Source organism: Thalassophryne amazonica, chromosome 14 (genome assembly GCF_902500255.1).
Source record: "Thalassophryne amazonica chromosome 14, fThaAma1.1, whole genome shotgun sequence".
NCBI classification, from domain to species: domain Eukaryota; kingdom Metazoa; phylum Chordata; class Actinopteri; order Batrachoidiformes; family Batrachoididae; genus Thalassophryne; species Thalassophryne amazonica.
This window is the reverse complement of record NC_047116.1, coordinates 9,192,440-9,214,584: the sequence shown is the minus strand read 5'-3', so window position 1 is coordinate 9,214,584 and position 22,145 is coordinate 9,192,440. Positions and strand designations below refer to the sequence as shown.

The window sequence follows — 22,145 nt, the reverse complement described above, 5'->3', positions numbered from 1 at the left end:
ACCAACTAAGGTCGGGCTCTAGTTTAGGAGTGAATGGAAATACAAAAATTACAATGACTTATTCTCTGACTTGTCAAATAAAATATGGTAGGTCTGATTGGTGCACAGAGGAAACAATTTAATGGAAAACTCAGACAAGTTGATTCAAACAACAACAAAAATCTTCCTTCATCTGTACATCAAATGAATCTGCAGACCCTCTGTGGACTCACCTGGAGGCAGCATCCAGAGTGTTTGCTACAAAATCAAAAACCCAGAAAAATACAGGCAAAATTGCCATTTTTAGATTAAAAAAAATCCAATGTACTGTTCTCTGAGTAAGTCATAGTTCAGATTATTATAATATATTCATGCTTCCAGTTTTACTTTGTGTTTCATATATCTGAAAGCAACCCTTAATTGGAGTAAGCAGGTATACAAAATTGATGGATCGGCAGCATTGTTTGGCAACAGTATAAACACTGAAAATCATCTCTCTAAAAATGTTCCCCCTGAAGCAGACAAAAGTAGGGTTGGTCGGTTGCCGTGAGACAGGTTTTATCAGGATCCATTTGTAAGTGTTAACAAATTCAGAATCCACCATCAGATTCAGCAATAAAATATAAGAGATGAATGTCAGTTATCATATACCATATATCATAACACCTGTTATACTCCTAATTTTGTTAAAGGTTAGTTTTCCCTTTTTTAACAACCTGAGTCATATTAAATGAAAGTAAATCACATGATAGCCCTTAGCAAAGGACCCCGGACCCCGTACTCCCGGAGCACTCCCCACAGGGTGCGCCGAGGGACACGGTTGAATGCATTCTCCAGATCCACAAAACACATGTGGACTGGTTGGGCAAACTCCCATGAACCCTCGAGCACCCGATGGAGCGTGTAGAGCTGGTCCAGTGTGCCGCGACCAGGACGAAAACCACACTGCTCCTCCTGAATCCGAGGTTCGACCATCGGTCGAATTCTCCTCTCCAGTACTGTGGAATAGACCTTACCGGGGAGGCTGAGGAGTGTGATCCCCCTATAGTTGGAACACACCCTCCGGTCCCCCTTCTTAAACAGAGGGATCACCACTCCGGTCTGCCAATCCAGAGGCACTGTCCCCGATCGCCACGCGATGTTGCAGAGGCGTGTCAGCCAAGACAGCCCCGCAACATCCAGAGACTTAAGGTACTCGGGACGGATTTCATCCACCCCAGGAGCCTTGCCACCGAGGAGCTTTCTAACCACCTTGGTGACTTCGGCCTGGGTAATGGATGAGTCCGCCTCCGAGTCCCCAGTCTCTGCTTTCTCTTCGGAAGACGTGACGATGGGATTGAGGAGATCCTCAAAGTACTCCTTCCACCGCCCGACAACATCCTCAGTCAGGGTCAACAGCTCCCCACCCGCACCGTAAACAGTGCTGGTGGAGAGCTGCTTCCGCCTCCTGAGGCGTCGGACGGTTTGCCAGAATCTCCTCGAGGCCGACCGATAGTCCTCCTCCATAGCCTCGCCGAACTCCTCCCAGACCTGAGTTTTTGCCTCTGCGACCGCACGGGCTGCGGCACGCTTGGCCTGCCGGTACCTGTCAGCTGCCTCTGGGGTCCCACCTACCAACAAAGATAAGTAGGACTCCTTCTTCAGTTTGATGGCATCCCTTACTTCCGGTGTCCACCACCGGGTTCGGGGATTGCCGCCGCGACAGGCACCAGAGACCTTGCGACCACAGCTACGAGCAGCCGCATCGACAATGGAGGTGGAGAACATGGTCCACTCGGACTCCATGTCTAAATAAATAAATAATAATAATAATACACTTATTTATGTGGCATTTCAGAATCAGAATATCTTTGTCATTGCACAAAATGACAACGAAACTGAGGTGGAGCCTCATTTGTCAGTGCTGTTTAAGAGACAAAAACAGATAAGACACAATATAAGTTAAAAATAAATAGTTTAAACTATATAATTAACACTAAAGAGTATTGCACATCTGTATTGAATGCTGAAGTATTATCAGAATTGTTCTGCATTAAGAGCAGAAATTTACAAAAACAGTCGTTCAAAATCGCAAGGACATAATGAGAGCAACCTGCTTCATAATCACTGGGACATTAGTAAAAAAAAAAAACAAACAAGCAAACAAAAAAAAAAACAGACAAACAAGCAAAAAAAAAATCTGTAGGAATAATGTTGGCTTGATTTCCTTCTTTTTTTTCTTTGTAAATTCCTGAATTATATCCAGTGTTCCTGCAGATCCTTAAAAGGCATTAAATTTCTTCATGTAAATAATAAGGCCTTAATTGATATTAAAATATCTTAAATCATTTTTTCAAAAATGTCTAAACTTGAGAAGTAGAATTTTATTCTTGTTATCCTCTGACATCACAATTACAACCCCAATTCCACTGAATTTGGGACGTTGTGTACAATGTAAATAAAAAAAAGAATACAATGATTTGCAAATCCTCTTCAACCTATATTCAATTGAATACACCACAAAAACAAGATATTTAATGTTCAAACTCATAGAATTTATTGTTTTCGGGCAGATATTTGCTAATTTTGAAATGGATGTCTGCAGCACGTTTCAAAAAAGCTGGGACAGTGGTATGTTTACCACTGTGTTACATCACCTTTCCTTCTAACAACACTCAATAAGCGTTTGGGAACTGAGAACACTAATTGTTGAAGCTTTGTAGGTGGAATTCTTTCTCATTCTTGCTTGATGTACGACCAGTTGTTCAACAGTCCGGGGTCTCCGTTGTTGTAATTTGTGCTTCATAATGCGCCACACATTTTCAATGGGCGACAGGTCTGGACTACAGGCAGGCCAGTCTAGTACCCGCACTCTTTTACTACGAAGCCACGCTGTTGTAACACGTGCAGAATGTGTCTTGGCATTGTCTTGCTGAAATAAGCAGGGACGTCCCTGAAAAAACGTTGTTTGGATGGCAGCATGTGTTGCTCCAAAACCTGGATGTACCTTTCAGCATTGATGGTGCCATCACAGATGTGTAAGTTGCCCATGCCATGGGCACTAACACACCCCCATACCATCACAGATGCTGGCTTTTGAACTTTGCACTGGTAACAATCTGGATGGTCTTTTTTCTTTTTTGTTTGGAGGACACAACATCCATGATTTCCAAAAACAATTTGAAATGTGGACTCATCCGACCACAGCACACTTTTCCACTTTGCATCTGTCCATTTCAAATGAGCTTGGGCCCAGAGAAGGCGGCAGCGTTTCTGGATGTTGTTGATGTATGGCTTTTGCTTTGCATGGGAGAGTTTTAACTTGCATTTGTAGATGTAGCGACGAACTGTATTAACTGACAGTGGTTTTCTGAAAGTATTCCTGAGCCCACGTGGTAAGATCCTTTACACAATGATGTCGGTTTTTAATGCAGTGCCACCTGAGGGATCGAAGGTCACGGGCATTCAAGGTTTTTGGCCTTGCCGCTTACATATAGAAAGTTCTCCAGATTCTCTGAATCTTCTGATTATATTATGGACTGTAGATGATGGAATCACTAAATTCCTTGCAGTTGAATGTTGAGAAACATTGTTCTTAAACTGTTGGACTATTTTTTCAAGCAGTTGTTCACAAAATGGTGATCCTCACCACATCTTTGCTTTTGAACAGCTGAGCCTTTTGGAGATGCTCCTTTTATACCCAATCATGACACTCACCTGTTCCAAACAGGTGTTTTTTGAGCATTCATCAACTTTCCCAGTCTTTTGTTGCCACTGTCCCAACTTTTTTTGAAATGTGTTGCAGGCATCCATCTCAAAATGAGCAAATATTTGCACAAAAACAATAAAGTTTATCAGTTTGAACATTAAATATCTTTGTCTTTGTGGTGTATTCAATTGAATATAGGTTGAAGAGGATTTGCAAATCATTGTATTCTGTTTTTATTTAAAATTTACACAACGTCCTGACTTCATTGGAATTGGGGTTATAAAAATATCAAAATAAATGTCAAGATCTATTTATTTATTTATCTATCTAATTATGTATTTAAATAATACAGTGAACGTCTCCTGTAACTGCATAAATGGAGACAGCAGAACAGACGAGCCTCTCGTTTGTTGCTGGAAAGCTCTGTGTGGACACACTCGGGGAAGTGTGAGGAAATGAAAGAAAAAAATTTGAAGGAATGAATCCTCTTGTTTCTAAAGTTTTCAGTCCGTATCAGCAGTATATTAAACAGAACAGTGTGTTCGTGGTGCAACTTTACTCACAGGTCCTGTATTTTTTTGGTTTTCTTTCTTCCTGAAGCTGCCACCAGGATTAGCATTCCAAACATTCCACTGTTAATCTCAGTTTCCTCAGAGACTTTTAGGCAGTTTTCTGGCAGATGTTGGTGGCTGTGATGTGACGTTACAAAAAAAGTGACCCAGGAATTCCAGTGTTTCAGTCTGATTTTGGGATGACATCATAGAAGTTCAGAGCAAATTTCCTCGGAGCTGTTGATTCTGCTCTGGTCGCTGTGCTTGCGGCGTGTGTCCGTCCGGCCTGAGTGGGTCACTGTGGTTAGTTTTCCACAGAGGTTTATTTTTAGCATTTGGCTGATCTTGCACTGGGAGCGTTTATGAGTTTTCTCTCCCTGCACGCTGAGTTTGGAAGTTGTTCTGCTGAGTGAGCACCAGCAGCGGGAATGTTGAGTGTGCAGCGGCAGCGTCTCGACCGTAATTGATCCACACACACGCACAAACAGTTTGATGCATTCTGTCTGGAATCAGCTGTGAAGGACCACATGTTCCAGTGGGGACAAGAACCTGGACAGCAGCACTTGTTGTGTCACTGGGGAGGTTGCAGGTTCAATCCCTTTCTAAACCCTTACCCCGTTCTGTGTAAACGAGCCAAGACTTTGCTCTGCCGATCCACTTCATCCAGCTCCTCCTGTGGGATTCAAGACATTCCCAGGATACGTGAGACATGTTTTCCCTCCACCATGAACTCTGTGAGCTAATTCCAGATGGTGGCCTGCAGGGGTCACTGTAATCATACTTTAATTAGTGTGCCTTGACAGAGAGAGTGGCGTCAACTCAGAACATGGTGCCATTTTGGCTCCAACTGTGCTGAAACTACTGAATGAACCTTTTATATTTTCAACATTTTTTTTTAAATCATCTAACTACATATAGCAACACATCGAGGTGCAGGTGCTATCAAAATAAATATAAAAATATTTAAGCTATTAAATTTACAATTTATGATTTTATTTAATTAATTTAAAGCCTGATTTATGTTTATGTTTCTTCAGCTCTGTAACGCCGTGTCAAACAATGACGTGTGTGACAGTTTTAAAGTTCTCTGTCTCTGGATTCTGCTTTATTCTGGACTAATTTGACCCTCAACAAGCTTTTCTTTCTACAGTCATCACCTCCAAATCAAAGGTAAGCTGTACATTTTCCTCTTTTACCGACTTCATGCTGTAAATGTAACGCAGACTTTTCTGATCCATTTATCAGCGTGTGCACTGTAAAAACTGTTATAATATGATGGCAGATGTTGTGTGGGCCGCTGAAGAGGAGGTACTGCTGGCCCACCACCACCAGAGGGCGCCCTGCCTGGAGTGCGGGCTCCAGGCACCAGAGGGCGCTGCCGCCAGAGCAGCCAGGGTGACAGCTGTCACCCATCACTGGACACAGCTGTTCCACTCAGCACGGAGGTATATCAGCAGGACGGCATCTCCACCTCAGGGCCGAGATATCGCCTTGAGATAGAGGTAACATTCTCTGCAGCATATTCTGTGTTAATTGATAACACTTGTTAAACCTTTCAGGACAGCTGACTACCGCAGGCCGAGTGATTAGATAAGTACTCACCTTCCTGCTTTTTTTGTGACGAGAGGTGGAGGCGGCTTCTCCCCTCTCCGTGTTATTGGGTGCAGCCGCATCCACACCTGTGTGTTTGTTGCTCTCTCTTGCCAGCAGTACCGGATCCGACGAGCGGAGGCAGTGGCCACCTGGGAATTCGGGACTTGGCGGTTCCAGTACTTCCAGGGTTCGGTGGCAGAGGAGATCTGGATGGTTCCGGTTCGACTTGGACGGACGTCTCCTACCTTCGAGCCTGCCCACACGACACCAGCAGAATTCGGCTTAACCCCAAATTGTTGATTGTTGGTTGTGCTCGTTTCACAATAGTAAAACTTGTTATTTATCTTCTCCATTGTCCGTTCATTTGCGCCCCCTGTTGTGGGTCCGTGTTCCTACACTTTCACAACAGGATATCTCGGCCAGCGTCATGGATCCCGAGGGGCGTCAACCGGCTGTTGAACGGCCAATGGAAGAACAGGGCGCGTCGGCGTCTTCGGGAGGGGTAATCGGTGAGTTGCAGCGGATCCTCACCGCTTTCACCACTCGGATGGATTTAATGACTGAGCAGAACGTTCTCCTAAACCGCAGGGTGGCGGATTTCCTTATGCAGTGTTCGCTCGTCTTCGCACAGCGTCCCGTGATGTACGCGACTGACGCTAGCAAAGTAGCTTATGTAATAAACCTGCTTCGCGGGGAGGCACGCGCTTGGGCTACAGCGCTCTGGGAGCAGAACTCACGGCTCCTTCATACATACGATGGGTTTGTGCGGGAGCTCAGAACGGTGTTCGATCACCCCAATAGAGGAGAGACCGCTTCAACCGTGCTACTGTCAATGAGACAGGGGCGTCGGAGCGCAGCTGCCTATGCAGTCGCCTTCCGCATCGCGGCTGCGAGGTCCGGCTGGAATAGCACTGCCCTCCGCGCCGCCTTTGTAAACGGACTGTCACTGGTCCTAAAAGAGCACCTGGTGGCGAAGGACGAACCGCGGGATTTAGATGGGCTCATCGATCTAGTCATACGACTCGACAACCGGTTAGAAGAACGCCGTCGGGAACGAGGCGAAGGGCGTGGCCAGGCACGCGTCGTTCCTCTCCCTTCCGGTTCCGACCGAGCTCCGCCCTCCCCACGCTCCCCTGTTCCTGCGCTCCGTGCGGCTACGGCTCCCCCTGCTGACGATGCTATGGACACGAGCAGGGCAACATTTCGGGCACCTGGAGCACAAAGGAGGCGGGCCCACGGAGCTTGTTTTGTTTGTGGCTCGATTGAGCATCTTGCAAACGACTGCCCCGAGCGGTTAAACTCCAACGCCCGCCCCTAGAGACTGGGCCTGGGGTGGGCCAAAACATTCACTTGGGACACACCCACATTGCCACACGACTCCCAGTCACGATCCTATATGAGGATTCAACCCTGAAGGCCCCAGCACTGGTGGACACGGGCTCTGAGGGGAATCTGCTAGACAGTAGATGGGCCAGGGAGATAGGGCTCCCTCTGGTGGCTCTTACCTCGCCTGTACAGGTTCGGGCACTAGATGGCTCCCTACTCCCGCCGATCACGCATAAGACACCACCAGTAACTCTGGTGGTGTCAGGTAACCACCGGGAGGTGATCGAGTTCTTTGTGACTCAGGCCACCTCCCGTGTGGTTCTGGGTTTTCCCTGGATGTTGAAGCACAATCCCCGGATCGATTGGCCGTCCGGGGTAGTGGTACAGTGGAGCGAGACCTGCCATCGGGAGTGTCTAGGTTCCTCGGTTCCTCCTGGCTCCCAAGCTAAGGAGGAGGTCAGAGTCCCGCCCAATCTGAGGACGGTGCCGGCGGAGTACCACGGTCTTGCGGACGTGTTCAGCAAGGATCTGGCTCTCACGCTTCCTCCGCACCGCCCGTATGATTGTGCCATTGATTTGGTGCCAGGCAGTGAGTTCCCGTCCAGTAGGCTGTACAACCTCTCACGGCTGGAGCGTGAATCAATGGAGACCTACATCCGGGACTCATTAGCTGCCGGGTTGATCCGGAATTCCACCTCTCCGATGGGTGCTGGTTTCTTTTTTGTGGTAAAAAAGATGGCGGGCTTCGTCCATGCATTGATTACAGGGGGTTGAACGAAATCACGGTTCGCAACCAATACCCGTTGCCCTTATTGGATTCAGTGTTCACCCCCTTGCATGGAGCCAGGATTTTCACCAAGCTTGATCTTAGGAATGCGTACCATCTGGTTCGGATCCGGAAGGGAGATGAGTGGAAGACGGCGTTTAACACCCCGTTAGGTCATTTTGAGTACCTGGTCATGCCGTTCGGTCTCACTAATGCTCCCGCGACTTTCCAAGCGTTGGTAAACGATGTCTTGCGGGACTTCCTGCACCGGTTCGTCTTCGTGTATCTAGACGATATACTCATCTTTTCCCCGGATCCTGAGACTCATGTCCGGCATGTCCGTCAGGTCCTACAGCAGTTGTTGGAGAATCGCTTGTTTGTGAAGGGCGAGAAGTGTGAGTTCCACCGCACGTCTTTGTCCTTCTTGGGGTTCATCATCTCCCCGAACTCCGTCGCTCCTGATCCGGCCAAGGTGGCGGCGGTGAGAGACTGGTCCCAACCCACAAGCCGTAGGAAGCTGCAACAGTTCCTCGGCTTTGCTAATTTCTACAGGAGGTTCATTAAGGGCTACAGTCAGGTAGTTAGCCCCCTGACAGCCCTGACCTCACCAAAAGTCCCCTTCACCTGGTCGGACCGGTGCGATGCCGCGTTCAAGGAGTTGAAACGGCGCTTCTCGTCTGCACCCATTCTGGTGCAGCCCGATCCTAGCCGCCAGTTAGTGGTTGAAGTGGACGCCTCGGACTCAGGGATAGGAGCGGTGCTCTCCCAGAGCGGGAAGACCGATAAGGTCCTTCACCCATGTGCCTATTTTTCCCGCAGGTTGACCCCGGCCGAACGGAACTATGACGTCGGCAATCGAGAACTCCTTGCGGTGAAAGAGGCCCTCGAAGAGTGGCGACATCTGTTGGAGGGAACATCCGTGCCATTCATGGTTTTCACTGACCATCGGAACCTGGAGTACATCAGGACCGCCAAGCGGCTGAACCCCAGGCAAGCCCGCTGGTCACTGTTTGGCCGTTTTGACTTCCGGATTACCTACCGTCCCGGGACCAGGAATCAGAGATCGGATGCATTGTCCCGGGTACACGAAGACGAAGTCAAGACGGAACCGTCGGATCCCCCGGATCCCATCATCCCGGAGTCCGCTATCGTGGCCGCCCTCACCTGGGACGTGGAGAAGACCGTCCGGGAGGCCCTGACCCGAGACCCGGACCCCGGAACCGGACCAAAGAACAGACTCTACGTCCCACCGGAAGCCAGAGCTGCGGTGCTGGACTTCTGTCACGGTTCTAAGCTCTCCTGTCACCCTGGGGTGCGAAGGACCGTGGCAGTCGTCCGGCAGCGCTTCTGGTGGGCGTCCCTGGAGGCCGACGTCCGGGACTACGTCCAGGCCTGTACCACCTGCGCCAGGGGCAAGGCCGACCATCGAAAGACCTCAGGGCTGCTACAGCCGCTGCCCATCCCACATCGCCCCTGGTCCCACATCGGCCTGGACTTTGTCACGGGTCTCCCACCGTCCCAGGGAAACACCGTCGTCTTCACGATAGTGGACCGTTTCTCCAAGGCGGCCCACTTCGTGGCCCTCCCGAAGCTACCAACGGCCCAGGAGACAGCGGACCTCTTGGTCCACCACGTCGTCCGTCTGCATGGGATACCATCAGACATCGTCTCCGATCGCGGTCCCCAGTTTTCCTCGCATGTGTGGAGGAGCTTCTGCCGGGAACTGGGGGCCACGGTCAGCCTCTCGTCCGGGTATCACCCCCAGACCAACGGGCAAGCAGAGCGGGCCAACCAAGAACTGGAGCAGACACTACGCTGTGTGACAGCCACGCACCCGACGGCCTGGAGTACCCACCTGGTCTGGATCGAGTACGCCCACAACAGTCAAGTGTCGTCAGCCACCGGCCTCTCCCCTTTTGAGGTGTGCTTGGGGTATCAGCCCCCCTTGTTTCCGGTGGTTGAGGGAGAGGTCGGTGTGCCCTCGGTCCAGGCCCACCTACGGAAGTGCCGTCGGGTGTGGCGCGCCGCCCGTTCTGCTTTGTTGAAGGCCCGGACGAGGGCGAAGACACATGCAGACCGGCGACGGGCCCCGGCCCCTACGTATCGTCCTGGGCAGGAGGTGTGGTTATCCACCAAGGACATTCCTCTACAAGTGGACTCCCCAAAACTCCAGGAACGATACATCGGACCCTTCAAGATCCTTAAAGTCATCAACCCCGCCGCAGTGAGGCTCCAGCTCCCGGCCTCACTGCGGATCCATCTAGTATTTCATGTTTCCCGGATTAAACCCCATCACACCTCACCCCTCTGCGCCCCGGGTCCGGCACCACCTCCTGCCTGGATCATCGACGGGGAACCGGCTTGGACAGTGCGCCGGCTCCTTGACGTCCGTCGAATGGGTCGGGGTTTTCAGTACCTGGTGGACTGGGAGGGGTACGGTCCCGAAGAACGCTCCTGGGTGAAGAAGGGCTTCATCCTGGACCCGGCCCTCCTGGCCGACTTCTACCGTCGCCATCCGGACAAGCCCGGTCGTGCGCCAGGAGGCGCCCGTTGAGGGGGGGGTCCTGTTGTGTGGGCCGCTGAAGAGGAGGTACTGCTGGCCCACCACCACCAGAGGGCGCCCTGCCTGGAGTGCGGGCTCCAGGCACCAGAGGGCGCTGCCGCCTCACGAGAGCAGCCAGGGTGACAGCTGTCACCCATCACTGGACACAGCTGTTCCACTCAGCACGGAGGTATATCAGCAGGACGGCATCTCCACCTCAGGGCCGAGATATCGCCTTGAGATAGAGGTAACATTCTCTGCAGCATATTCTGTGTTAATTGATAACACTTGTTAAACCTTTCAGGACAGCTGACTACCGCAGGCCGAGTGATTAGATAAGTACTCACCTTCCTGCTTTTTTTGTGACGAGAGGTGGAGGCGGCTTCTCCCCTCTCCGTGTTATTGGGTGCAGCCGCATCCACACCTGTGTGTTTGTTGCTCTCTCTTGCCAGCAGTACCGGATCCGACGAGCGGAGGCAGTGGCCACCTGGGAATTCGGGACTTTGCGGTTCCAGTACTTCCAGGGTTCGGTGGCAGAGGAGATCTGGATGGTTCCGGTTCGACTTGGACGGACGTCTCCTACCTTCGAGCCTGCCCACACGACACCAGCAGAATTCGGCTTAACCCCAAATTGTTGATTGTTGTATTGGTTGTGCTCGTTTCACAATAGTAAAACTTGTTCTTTATCTTCTCCATTGTCCGTTCATTTGCGCCCCCTGTTGTGGGTCCGTGTTCCTACACTTTCACAACAGGCAGATGAAGGATTGAAAGCAGAAAAGTGTCAAATCACAGCCTCTTGCTGTGTCTCATACACCAGGTGCAGGTCCAGACTGCAGGTCCGAGTCTGAGCACAGTGTCAAAAAAATAAACAGTCGGGCTTTTAATCACGGAAATTACTCCTTTCCCACATGCGAGGGGTTTAATGGGTATACACTGCAATCGGACGTGACATTTTATCCAATGCGAGTGAAAATCCATTGTACAAAATCCATTATATTCGGTGTTTATTCCAGGGAAAACAATAAAAAAAAAAAAACCTTTGGGAATTTTTTTGTCCGCTGACTGTGAATATCTGGTTTATATGATGACAGTTTAGGTGAGTTTTACTGTACATGGGACTGAACAATAAATTTACCTCTCAAAGCTTTGACGATGAAATCACTTCCATCCCATACAGCTGACTTTATTTTCCCAAATTTTTCTTCTGTTTGGATCTGAAGCGCATCTGTACATCTTGAAGACCTTGTTATGTCTATTTGTGCCTCTAAATGCAGAGCAACCTGGCATTTTCAGCGAATAAATAAATAAAATAGCTGGATTTACATGCAGACACATTAACAGTGAACGCTATTTTGATGGCACCAGGAGTCACATGACCAATTTTTTTTTTTTTTTTCAAGTCATCATGTCGCCACTCTCTCTGTCAAGTCACTCTAACTTTAATGAGCTCTGTCCAGTCTGTTGGAGGTCCTGACCCGGTTCCTAAAGGTGGGATCCCCGTTTTGTTTCCGAATGAGCTCAAGCAATCACTGCAGAAATAAATAGGAAAACATTGATATTTTCATGTTTCGGTGTCTCACCGTAGGAGGTGAGATGAAACAGATGCTGCTACTTCTTGGATGAGTTACAGACAAACTGTGACTTAAAAAAAACATTTGGTTGCTGATGTTCGTGTTTTTTCACACGGCACAGACGGTGCGGGGAGTCACGCAGTCAGTCATGTGACATCTCATTTCTCAGTGAGATTTCTTCAGGTCTACTTGCACCATTGTCACAAAACTTGGTACATCCATTACACATGGTGACCCCAAGAAGTCTATTGGTTATGAGGTCAAAAGGTCAAAGGTCAAGGTCACTTAAGCGTATGTTGTAAAAAATCTTGTGAGCGCAGTACCTTCTTTTTAACTTTCCACCTGTCGCCCAACTTGCTATGTGCATTAGGCATGGTGACCCCAAGAAGCCGCTTGATCTTTGGGGCTCAAAAGATCAAAGGTCAAATCACTGAACTGAACTGTAAATGCCTTTTACAGAAAGTGTCACTTGTCAGTGATAAAGTAATCAACATTTGTCCAGGGCGCTGTGGGTTCATGCAGACTTCTCTGGTCTTTCTGTGAGCTGCAACCTAAAGCTCAGAACCTGAGGTGAGGCCTGGAGTGTTTCCTCTTCAATCAGCCTGGACACGTCCATTATACTGAAGCTCTCGGTGACATAGCTGAAACAGAGGACATTGTTCTTATTAGCCCGTGGAGCTGGAGACACTTGGGTTTGTGTAACCGTTTTTATGTCTGTGTGCTCTTCTTCCAGACCTGGCAGATCTTCCACTGGTAAAGTTTGACTTCTCCTGTAACAAGGTGTCGACGATACCCGTACGTTACAGGAAGATGAAGCAGCTCCAGTGTCTCCAACTGGAGAACAACCCGCTGCAGAGCCCCCCCGCACAGGTGATGCCGCTCAGACGTTAAACTGAAACTGGATTCTCAGCAGCTCCACCGAGTCGCATTTGTGCATTACTTCTGTGCGGTTTCTCCAAGAATGAGGTCCTTGAGATTCAGTTATGCTGCAGATTCCGAATTATTCTTAGTTATGTCTTTCTCTTCGAAGAGGTTTTTCCTGAGAATTGTACTTGAACATCTCATGTAATTCAGTAATCTGACAAGAGGGGGCGGTATTGTGTTCCTGCCTGTCACTGAGTCCCTGTTGGCCTCGGGGTCTCCGTTAGTCCGGCTCGTGTTAATGCGCTCATGAAGACTATTTCAAAGTGAACAGAGTAAATTTTGTGGAACTGAAGCTTTTTGAGACAAACGACCAAGACGGACAAATTGATTAACATTTGCTCGGAATCAGTCGAGCGACTTATCCATCAATTTTAGAGATGTAGAGTCTCATTATTTCATAATGTTTAAAAAAGCAGGAGGTAAATTCAAGGTGTTATTTCCATCAGGTTTTCATGTTTTGTAATTCTGCTCACACACACACACACACACACACACACACACACACCGCAGGTTCATTAGATTATTTTACTGGAATTTTGTGGAGATTAGTAAAACAGTTAATTTTTTGTAAAGTATATGAAGTAGCCATTCAAAAAATGGTTATTTTCCGAGAAGCTACCATGGCAGCTGTGTTGTATTTGTAAAAATGGTGATTTAAATTTTATGTTTTTCAATACCTTGACTTTTAGATTACCTGGGCTATTGGTTTCAGTGGCTAAATGCACATTTTCAGTGCCATAAGTGTACAAATGGGCACAGTCATATTTATGGGTGGCTCTCGTGGATTGTAATTAGCACCATTGGATTCCTTGGCCTTGAAAATGTGTATTTTAGCTACTGGAGTGGAGACAAGATCCTGGGTCATCTAGAAGTCGAGACATGGGAAAAACTTTACAAATCCAAGACGGGTCACTTTGGTTGTTTCTGTGAAAATGAAGTCATCCGTTTCTGATTGGTCCACTTTTAAAATTCTAATACATAAACCTACAAGCTGTTACATAACCTGACTATAATTCTCACAATTTTTCTGCACACTGAGCAATGTTCAGCTGAGATGACTCGGCATTTTATATTGCTGACTCAGCGATTCATGCTTCTGACGCAGGTTTTCGTCTCGCTGACGCAGGTTTTCGTCTCACTGACTCAACTTTCCATATTGCTGACAGTCTTACACATTGTTGACTCAGGTTTTCATATTGTTGACTCATCTTTTCAGATCGTTGATTTGGCATTTTGTGTTATTTGCGCAGTGTTTCATATCACTGACTGTTTCGCCGAGACGTCCACACAGTTTGTTTCCTTTTTCATTGCAGTTTTAATGCATTCTTATTCATTTGTGTTGCAGATTTGCATAAAGGGCAGAGTTCACATTTTCAAGTACCTGAGCATCGAGGCGTGTCGGAGCGAGAAGATGGCCGACTCGCTCTACCTGCCTGTCATGGAGCGACTCAGCCTATCGCGACCCACCACTGGCAGGTCAGTTCCTATGGTAACTGCCCAATGGGAAGCTGCTATCTTCAGTGATCCTCGTGGGTGTGTCCTGTAATTTGAACTGAAGGTCCACTGCCTTAAAAACCAGAATGTTTTAGGCTTTGACAGCGGTATAAACGTTAACCTGCTGATTGCGATTGACTGTTCGATCATGAAGTGAGACAAACGTGCAGTGGCTTTCTCACGTGTGTTCTTACGAACAGTGACGGTGAGAGTTTGGAGTTTGAACAGTAACAAAACAAAAATGGCAGGATGTTTAGAAGAGAAACAGGTTTCTCTGCAGTGAGACGTGTAAGATGTTCTGGAGTAAGATTCAGCAACACAAGATGATTCAGATCCAGTTTCCTGTGTGGTGAGTTGATATTTTAAAAATTTATCTTCATGCAAAACCGTTATGTAAACCTGAACACAGACACATGTACACAACTGTGCAAAGATTGACACGTTTAATATGATAAATACTTACTTGTTTAAAAGGCCTTTTGCAGGGTGGCGCCATGATGTCGCCAGACCTTCTTGATTCACACCAAGAAGGTCTGGGGTTCAAAGCCCATCCATCCTGCATTCTCACTGTGCATCTGGAGTTGTGTGAGGAAGATGCATCCGGCTCCATATCGGCCTCAGTCTGTCCTGAGCCCAGTGTTAACCAGGCCGAGGCATGGGGGAGTCCGACTGAGCTCTGGGGTAAAAACTACTTTTTCACATTTTTGCTTAGGATGGCTGCACCAAAACATGACAACATTTCAGGGAAATCAGCCAAGGTGCACAAACAGCTAAAAAAACTAACTAAAAATGGTTAAGAACACCCCCAAAACAGCTAAAAATAGCACACTAAAAGTGGTTAAAAACACACCCAAAAATGGCTAAAGTCACTGTCAAAACAGCTAAAATAATATTACACTAAAAATGCTTAAAGACATGCCCAAAAACGGCTACAAATACGCTAAAAATGTTTGAAACACACTAATAATGGTTTTAAAATGCCAGCTAAATCCTCAGAAAAAACACACCCAAAATATGGCTCAAAAACACCCCCAAAAACAGTTTTGTTTTTTGTTTTGGGGTTTTTTAAATCACGCTAATTAATATCTGCTAAAAAAAAAAAAAAAAAAAAAAACACCCAGAGCCGCCAAAAAACAACTAAAAACTTAAAAACACACTAAAATGCTTAAAAACCACCAAAATGGCGAAAACCCACCAAAGACAGCAAAAAACGCACTAAAAATTCACTAAAATGGCAAAAAAAGGACCCAAAATGGAAAAAAAAAAAACAACAAAAAACACAAACTATAGTTAAAAACACGGCTAACAAAAAAAAAAACAAAAAAACAAACACCATTAAAAACAGCTAAGAACTCCCCCCAAAAAAGGCTCAAGAAACAGCCCCAAAAATAGTTACTGAAAAGGGCTGAAAACAGTAAATACGTACCACCCTCACGGAGTAAATCTCTGTAAATGGAGTAAATCTGTTTTTAAACTGATCTCGGCTTGATGTTGCCAGTCGTTTCCTCTAACAAGGTCCCTTCTAGTTTTGGCAGATGTCTGTGATTAGAATTGTGCTGACTGGCTGTTGGAGTCGACGCCGTCAGTGGGCAGAGGAACGTTTTCAGAGTTTTGTTCTGCTTCACTTTTAAATGTCGCCCACACAAAAACTCTCCCAACGTGTGAGAAAGAAGACTGGTTCTTGTTGTCCTCGGAGAAGCGCACGCTGTCCTCTCTGCTGGTGTTTTTCCTCAGACGTCTCCGTCCTTGCTCTGCTTCCTGTCTGTGTTCTCTCCTCATTAGCTCACTTCATTGTCTTTGATGTTCTCCTGCCCTCATTCATTTGTCCTAAAAATAGCACGAATCAGTGAGATGATTTGATGATTTTTTTTTTTTTTTTTTTTTTTAGAAAAAATTGAAACAAACCAGTTCTGTTTGTTTCATTGTTTCTGTGTAGGCCCTCAGTTGTCCAGGTGGTTTCCATAGTAGAGAAGCTTGACTCTTCGACTGGACTGGGTTGCTTGACGCGAGGACGTTTTCGCTTCGAATCGCAGAAGCTTCCTCAGCTAAAATTCTTGCTCTGGAAGTCTGACTTCTGTCTGACTCTTGTAGAGAAGAATAAAACAGAAGCCAACAAAAGCTGGAGTTTTAAACCTAACCAGACCCCTCCTACTGAGAGGCAGACTGCTATAGGCTAGCGACAAAACAATAGCTCTAATTAGCAACTATTGTGCTCTAGTTAGCATACCTAATGACAGGACAGCTGTCCCTCTAATGATGGGATGGATGCCTTTCTGATGGCTCCCTTGATGACGTGAATGACTCATTACCATGAACAAAAGACTGAAACTGCTTTGACCTGAGTACCACATTGTAAACAGGGGATAAAGCGTGTCTCAGACCCCCTCCACGGTTAAGGCTGGGTTTCAAACGTTTTACAAAGAATGCCTCCTTGACCCCTCTCTCAAACCATTTCTTCTCTCTGGCTAATATTTTAACTTCCTTGTCCTCAAACGTGTGGTTAGTGTCTTTAAGGTGGAGATGAACCACAGACTGAGGTCCACTGGCGCCCTCTCTGCGGTGCTTGTATAGCCTTTTGTGTAAAGGTTGCTTCGTTTCACCTGTGTAGTGTTCGTTACAGTTTTCCTGACATCTGATAGAATACACTACATTGCTCTGTTTGTAACTAGGGATCCTGTCCTTAGGGTGAACTAATTTCTGTCTCAAGGTGTTAACCAGTTTAAAGTAAACTGGGATTTTGTGCTGTCTGAAGATCCTCTGTAGTTTTTCCCCTACTCCTGCTAAATAAGGGAGAGACACTCCTCTTCTTCTTGTCTCTGTCTCCTGTCTATCTGGTCTCTTTGTTCTCTGGGACTTCTGCACTTTGTCCAGGAACCATTGTGGGTACCCACATACTGTGAGGGCTGTCCGGACACGTTGTTGTTCTTTAGCCCTTCCCTCTGCAGTTGTGGGCACCTGTAGGACTCTGTGTTGAAGCGTCCTGATCACCCCGAGCTTTTGTTCAAGGGGGTGGTTTGAGCCAAAGAGCAGATATTGGTCAGTGTGAGTGGGTTTTCTGTAAACCCCTGTCTGGAGCTGCCTGTTCTCTCCAATCGTAACATCACAGTCCAAGAAGACTAAATGGTTGTTTCTGGCATCCTCACGTGTGAACTTGATATTGGCGTTCACTGAGATGATGTGTTCTGTAAAGTCCTCAACTTGCTGTTGCTTGATTTTAACCCATATGTCATCAACATATCTGAACCAGTGACTGGGAGAGATGCCCGTGAAAGATGTCAAGGCTGTCTTCTCCACTTGCTCCATGTACAGATTGGCCACAATGGGGGATACCACAGACCCCATCACACAACCATGAATCTGTCTGTAGTAATTCCCCCTAAACAGGAAATACGTGGTGTTGAGACAGATCTCCAAGAGTTAGCAGATGTGGTCTGGTGTGAGTTTGGTCCTTTCAAGTAGAGACACATCCTCCAGCAGTCTCTGCCTCACAGCTGAGACGGCCTCAGCAGTGGGGATGCAGGTGAACAACGATGTCACATCAAACCATAGCCATAGTTTCATCTGCCTCCAGCTGTAGGTCCTTGATCTCGTTCACAAAATCTTATGTGTTCTCCACATGGTGGTCTGAGTTACCCACTAGAGGAGCCAAAATCCACTTGAGGTACTTGGCCAAATTGTATGTGATGGAATCTGTGCTACATACAATAGGCCTGAGTGGCACGTCCTGTTTGTTTATTTTGGGCAGTCCATAGATGCACGGAGACAAGAAGAAGAGTGTCTCTCCCTTATTTAGCAGGAGTAGGGGAAAAACTACAGAGGATCTTCAGACAGCACAAAATCCCAGTTTACTTTAAACTGGTTAACACCTTGAGACAGAAATTAGTTCACCCTAAGGACATGATCCCTAGTTACAAACAGAGCAATGTAGTGTATTCTATCAGATGTCAGGAAAACTGTAACGAACACTACATAGGTGAAACGAAGCAACCTTTACACAAAAGGCTATACCAGCACCGCAGAGAGGGCGCCAGTGGACCTCAGTCTGCAGTTCATCTCCACCTTAAAGACACTAACCACATGTTTGAGGACAAGGAAGTTAAAATATTAGCCAGAGAGAAGAAATGGTTTGAGAGAGGTGTCAAGAAGGCATTCTTTGTGAAACATTTGAAACCCAGCCTTAACCGGGGAGGGGGTCTGAGACACACTTTATCCCCTGTTTACAATGGGGTACTCAGGTCAAAGGAGTTTCAGTCTTTTTTTCATGGTAATGAGTCATTCACGTCATCAAGGGAGCCATCAGAAAGGCATCCATCCCATCATTAGAGGGACAGCTGTCCTGTCATTAGGAGAGTGCTAACTAGAGCACAATAATGGCTAATTAGAGCTATTGTTTTGTCGCTAGCCTATAGTAGTCTGCCTCTCAGTAGGAGGGGTCTGGTTAGGTTTAAAACTCCAGCTTTTGTTGGCTTCTGTTTTATTCTTCTCTACAAGAGTCAGACAGAAGTCAGACTTCCAGAGCAAGAATTTTAGCTGAGGAAGCTTCTGCGATTTGAAGCAAAACGTCCTCGCGTCAAGCAACCCAGTCCAGTCGAAGATTCAAGCTTCTCTACTGTTTGTTTCATGTTGGACTTTTAGCGGAACAGGTTGGACCTGGTCTGGAATCCACTCATATAGATTCTCGGGCTAATTGTGGGATTTTACTGGAATTCCTCCTCCACTGGTTACTTTCACTAAGGGTCCTATCTCACTTGGCTGCGACTGTTGAAGAGCAGTTGAAGATATGAATTAGCAACCAAACACATGAACAAGCAATACATATCAGGTGAGCGCCGATAGAATGCCGCGCTGTACTCTCACGAGTGTCGAGTGCAGCCTTTTCAGATTCAAGAATCTGCTGGTTTGTATGTGAATGACGTGTGGCACATTCACAGATGTCTAGTGCCACTTACAGCTGAGATGATGACACTTTTGAGCAAAAAATGTTCCACTCTTATTATCTTGCTACTATTCATGTGGGTAGATGCTGTAGAATTACCAAGATGGTACCCAGCAAGGACAAAATAAAATAAATAACTAGAACAAAAGTGTGTTTGGCACACTCGCCGACTTGCAGAATGATGTCCCTGTTGGATCTACCATGTCCAGTATATAATTTCATGCTTATATGATCTTTTGTCTGCCGCAGTGTGAAATCGTCTCTACTGCAGTGTTAAATCAGCTGTACTGCACTGAAAAATCGGCTCTACTGCGTGTTAAATCGTCTCCACCGTAGTGTTTAGTTGGCTCTACCGCAGTGTTAAATCAGCCTAACTGCAGTGTTAGGATGAGCTCTGTCAGAGTGTGAAATCGGCTCTACCGCAGTGTTAAATTGGCCTGTACCGCAGTGCTGAATCACCTCTACTGCAGTGTCAAATCGGCTCTGTTGTGGCTCTGTTGCATGTTGTCTCTCGTCCATTGTGAGCTGGGATCAGCTCCAGCACTTCCTGTCTCTCCTAACAGGATCTGTGTTTGCATGGATGCATAAGGATCTGAATCTGTTAAAGTGGAATTAATTTGGATGATATTATTATTGTAAAAAAAATGTTGCAGACTCCTCTGCTCCGGTTTGAGGATCGCTCGTCCCTGCAGGAGATCTGCACGCTGCATGTCTCCCTGTCAGTTTTGCAACATGTCGATGAGTCATTTGAACAAACAGCCTGGTTCTAATCTCACTCTGTCTCCGGAGGAACGTGAGCAGAAACTGATGCTATTTTTAACAAAGCCATTAAAACAAAGACCTAAAAAGAAAACTACAGAGCTGTCAAGCACGTCAAGGATCAGTTTACACTCCACCGCCATCAGGGACGAGAGATACTCTGCAGCCGCCATGGCAACAGCAACAAACACAGGGAACTGACGTTTGCATTTAAATGCTGCTCACAGAGGCTCTCAGTAAAACACGCAAACTAGCTGAGGCCACCAGTGGGCGCCAGAGACTACGCTGAGGTTCAAGTTCAGGCTCAGCGGTTTGGAGGAAATGAGCGGGATGACTTTCTGCCGGTGATTTTCTCTGTAACTCGTGTCCTGCCTGTCTTCTGCAGCGTGGAGGACATGGAGCAGCAGAAAAAGCAGGACAGCGACTCCGGAGTCGGCAGCGACATCGGAGACAAGAGACTGTCTGCGACAGAGGTACAGTGTCTGCGGCAGATTTATGAACGTGTGCAGCCAGTTTGTGAACGTCTGCATGCGTTTGTGAACGTCTGTTTAGAAGAAACTGTTCATTAGTTTTTCATTGTCCTGTTAAGAATCACAAAGATAATCAGCTCTCCTCTTGGGTTGTGAAAAAATGTTCATATTACTGTATTACTATTATTGTTGTTGTTGTTATTATGTTGATATATGTATATATTTTATTTTATTGAATAATAAAATTGTTCATTCAATTCAAGTCATTTTATTTATCCCAAAGGGGCAATTTTAAAAAGGCATGACAGTAGCTTGAAGGACTTAAAAACAACAACAAAAAGTAACATACACACACACAGTACACAACCATCAATACGCAGACCATGCAACCACATTCAACAGTTAAAAAAGTTGTAAGTGCTGGATTATAAAGTGCTTTTAAATAAAGTGCTTTTAAATTACGCTTCAAGCATCAGCTCTGTTCTAGACTCATTGCAGTCAATATGATTAATATAACTTGAGTTTTTACTTGTCAGTCGTTACATCTTGGTTATAGAGTTGTACCAAAGCAAAAAAAAAAAAAAAATTAATTTACCACTGATTATGAATATGGTGGTAACAAAAAATAATTTTAAAAAAGTATAACTGGAATGATGATATTTTCCATAGTATAAACTGCACCTTTCAAAAAATGCCCATTGACGAGGAAAAAAACGGATATAAATCACACCAGAGTATTCTGTATTATCATCTCTTTAATTTGGGGTTTTTGTTGTTGTGTGCTCTTATTATTGGCATTTATTCTTTTATAATTGGAGTTTATTTGCTTTAGTAATGAATGCACAATTTTCTCGTAAGTCACACTGGAGTATTAGTTGCAGGACCTCCCAAACTACAGGAAAAAAAAATGTGACTTATATTCCAGAAAATATGGTAATAGAATAATTCTCAAAGGTGAGCAGTGTGCAGATCAGGTTTAAAATGTAATAATAATCCTCGCTCACTGTGTACGTCAGCCACATCGTAGATTTTTGTTTGTTGCCGTTGCAGCCGTCGGATGAAGACAGTCTGAGTCTCAATGTGCCGATGAGCCACATCACAGAGGAGGAGGGGCTCAGCAAAGACGACTCCAGTGAACACATCAGCTCTCTGACAGGTACGCGCACGCCGCAGGAAGTCATGGTGTTGACAGGAAAGCAGATGGTGCAGAGGGTGATCCAGACTCTCTGTGCGACCGGATAGCGAGGAAACGTACATCAACGCCACAGAATGTGGGAGGAAAAAACCATCTGTCAAAAAAAAAAATAAGCACACTTGTACACTGTAAAAGGAAACAGTGACTGTGGCTGATTTTACTGTTGCAGAGTATATCTGAAGTATGTTGTTTTTGTGTTGATCAAAGTTACTGAAAATATTATTGGTGCTGCAGAGGATCAACATCGACCCCGAAATGAATCGCCCTTGCGGTAAATCATTTTGGCTGTCCCCGGTAACTGGTGAAGGTGATTTCTATGCAGTCAAAAAGCATAAAACATACAGGTGACAG

General features: G+C 46.3%; 1 protein-coding gene across 5 annotated transcripts in view; it reads left to right on the top strand.

The window, feature by feature from the left end:
• The window catches only part of lrch1 (leucine-rich repeats and calponin homology (CH) domain containing 1), a 141,955-nt gene that overhangs the window by 74,444 nt on the left and 45,366 nt on the right, over positions 1 to 22,145 (top strand). For all 5 annotated transcript variants that reach the window (XR_004564694.1, XR_004564693.1, XR_004564695.1 and 2 more), the window contains exons 5-8: positions 12,750 to 12,886; positions 14,286 to 14,416; positions 20,515 to 20,602; positions 21,650 to 21,755. Coding sequence is in view for 2 of the 5 variants with exons in the window: in XM_034185780.1 (XP_034041671.1) it covers positions 12,750 to 12,886; positions 14,286 to 14,416; positions 20,515 to 20,602; positions 21,650 to 21,755 (462 nt within the window). In the remaining 3 variants the exon portion in view is untranslated. The remainder of the gene's footprint in view (positions 1 to 12,749; positions 12,887 to 14,285; positions 14,417 to 20,514; positions 20,603 to 21,649; positions 21,756 to 22,145) is intronic.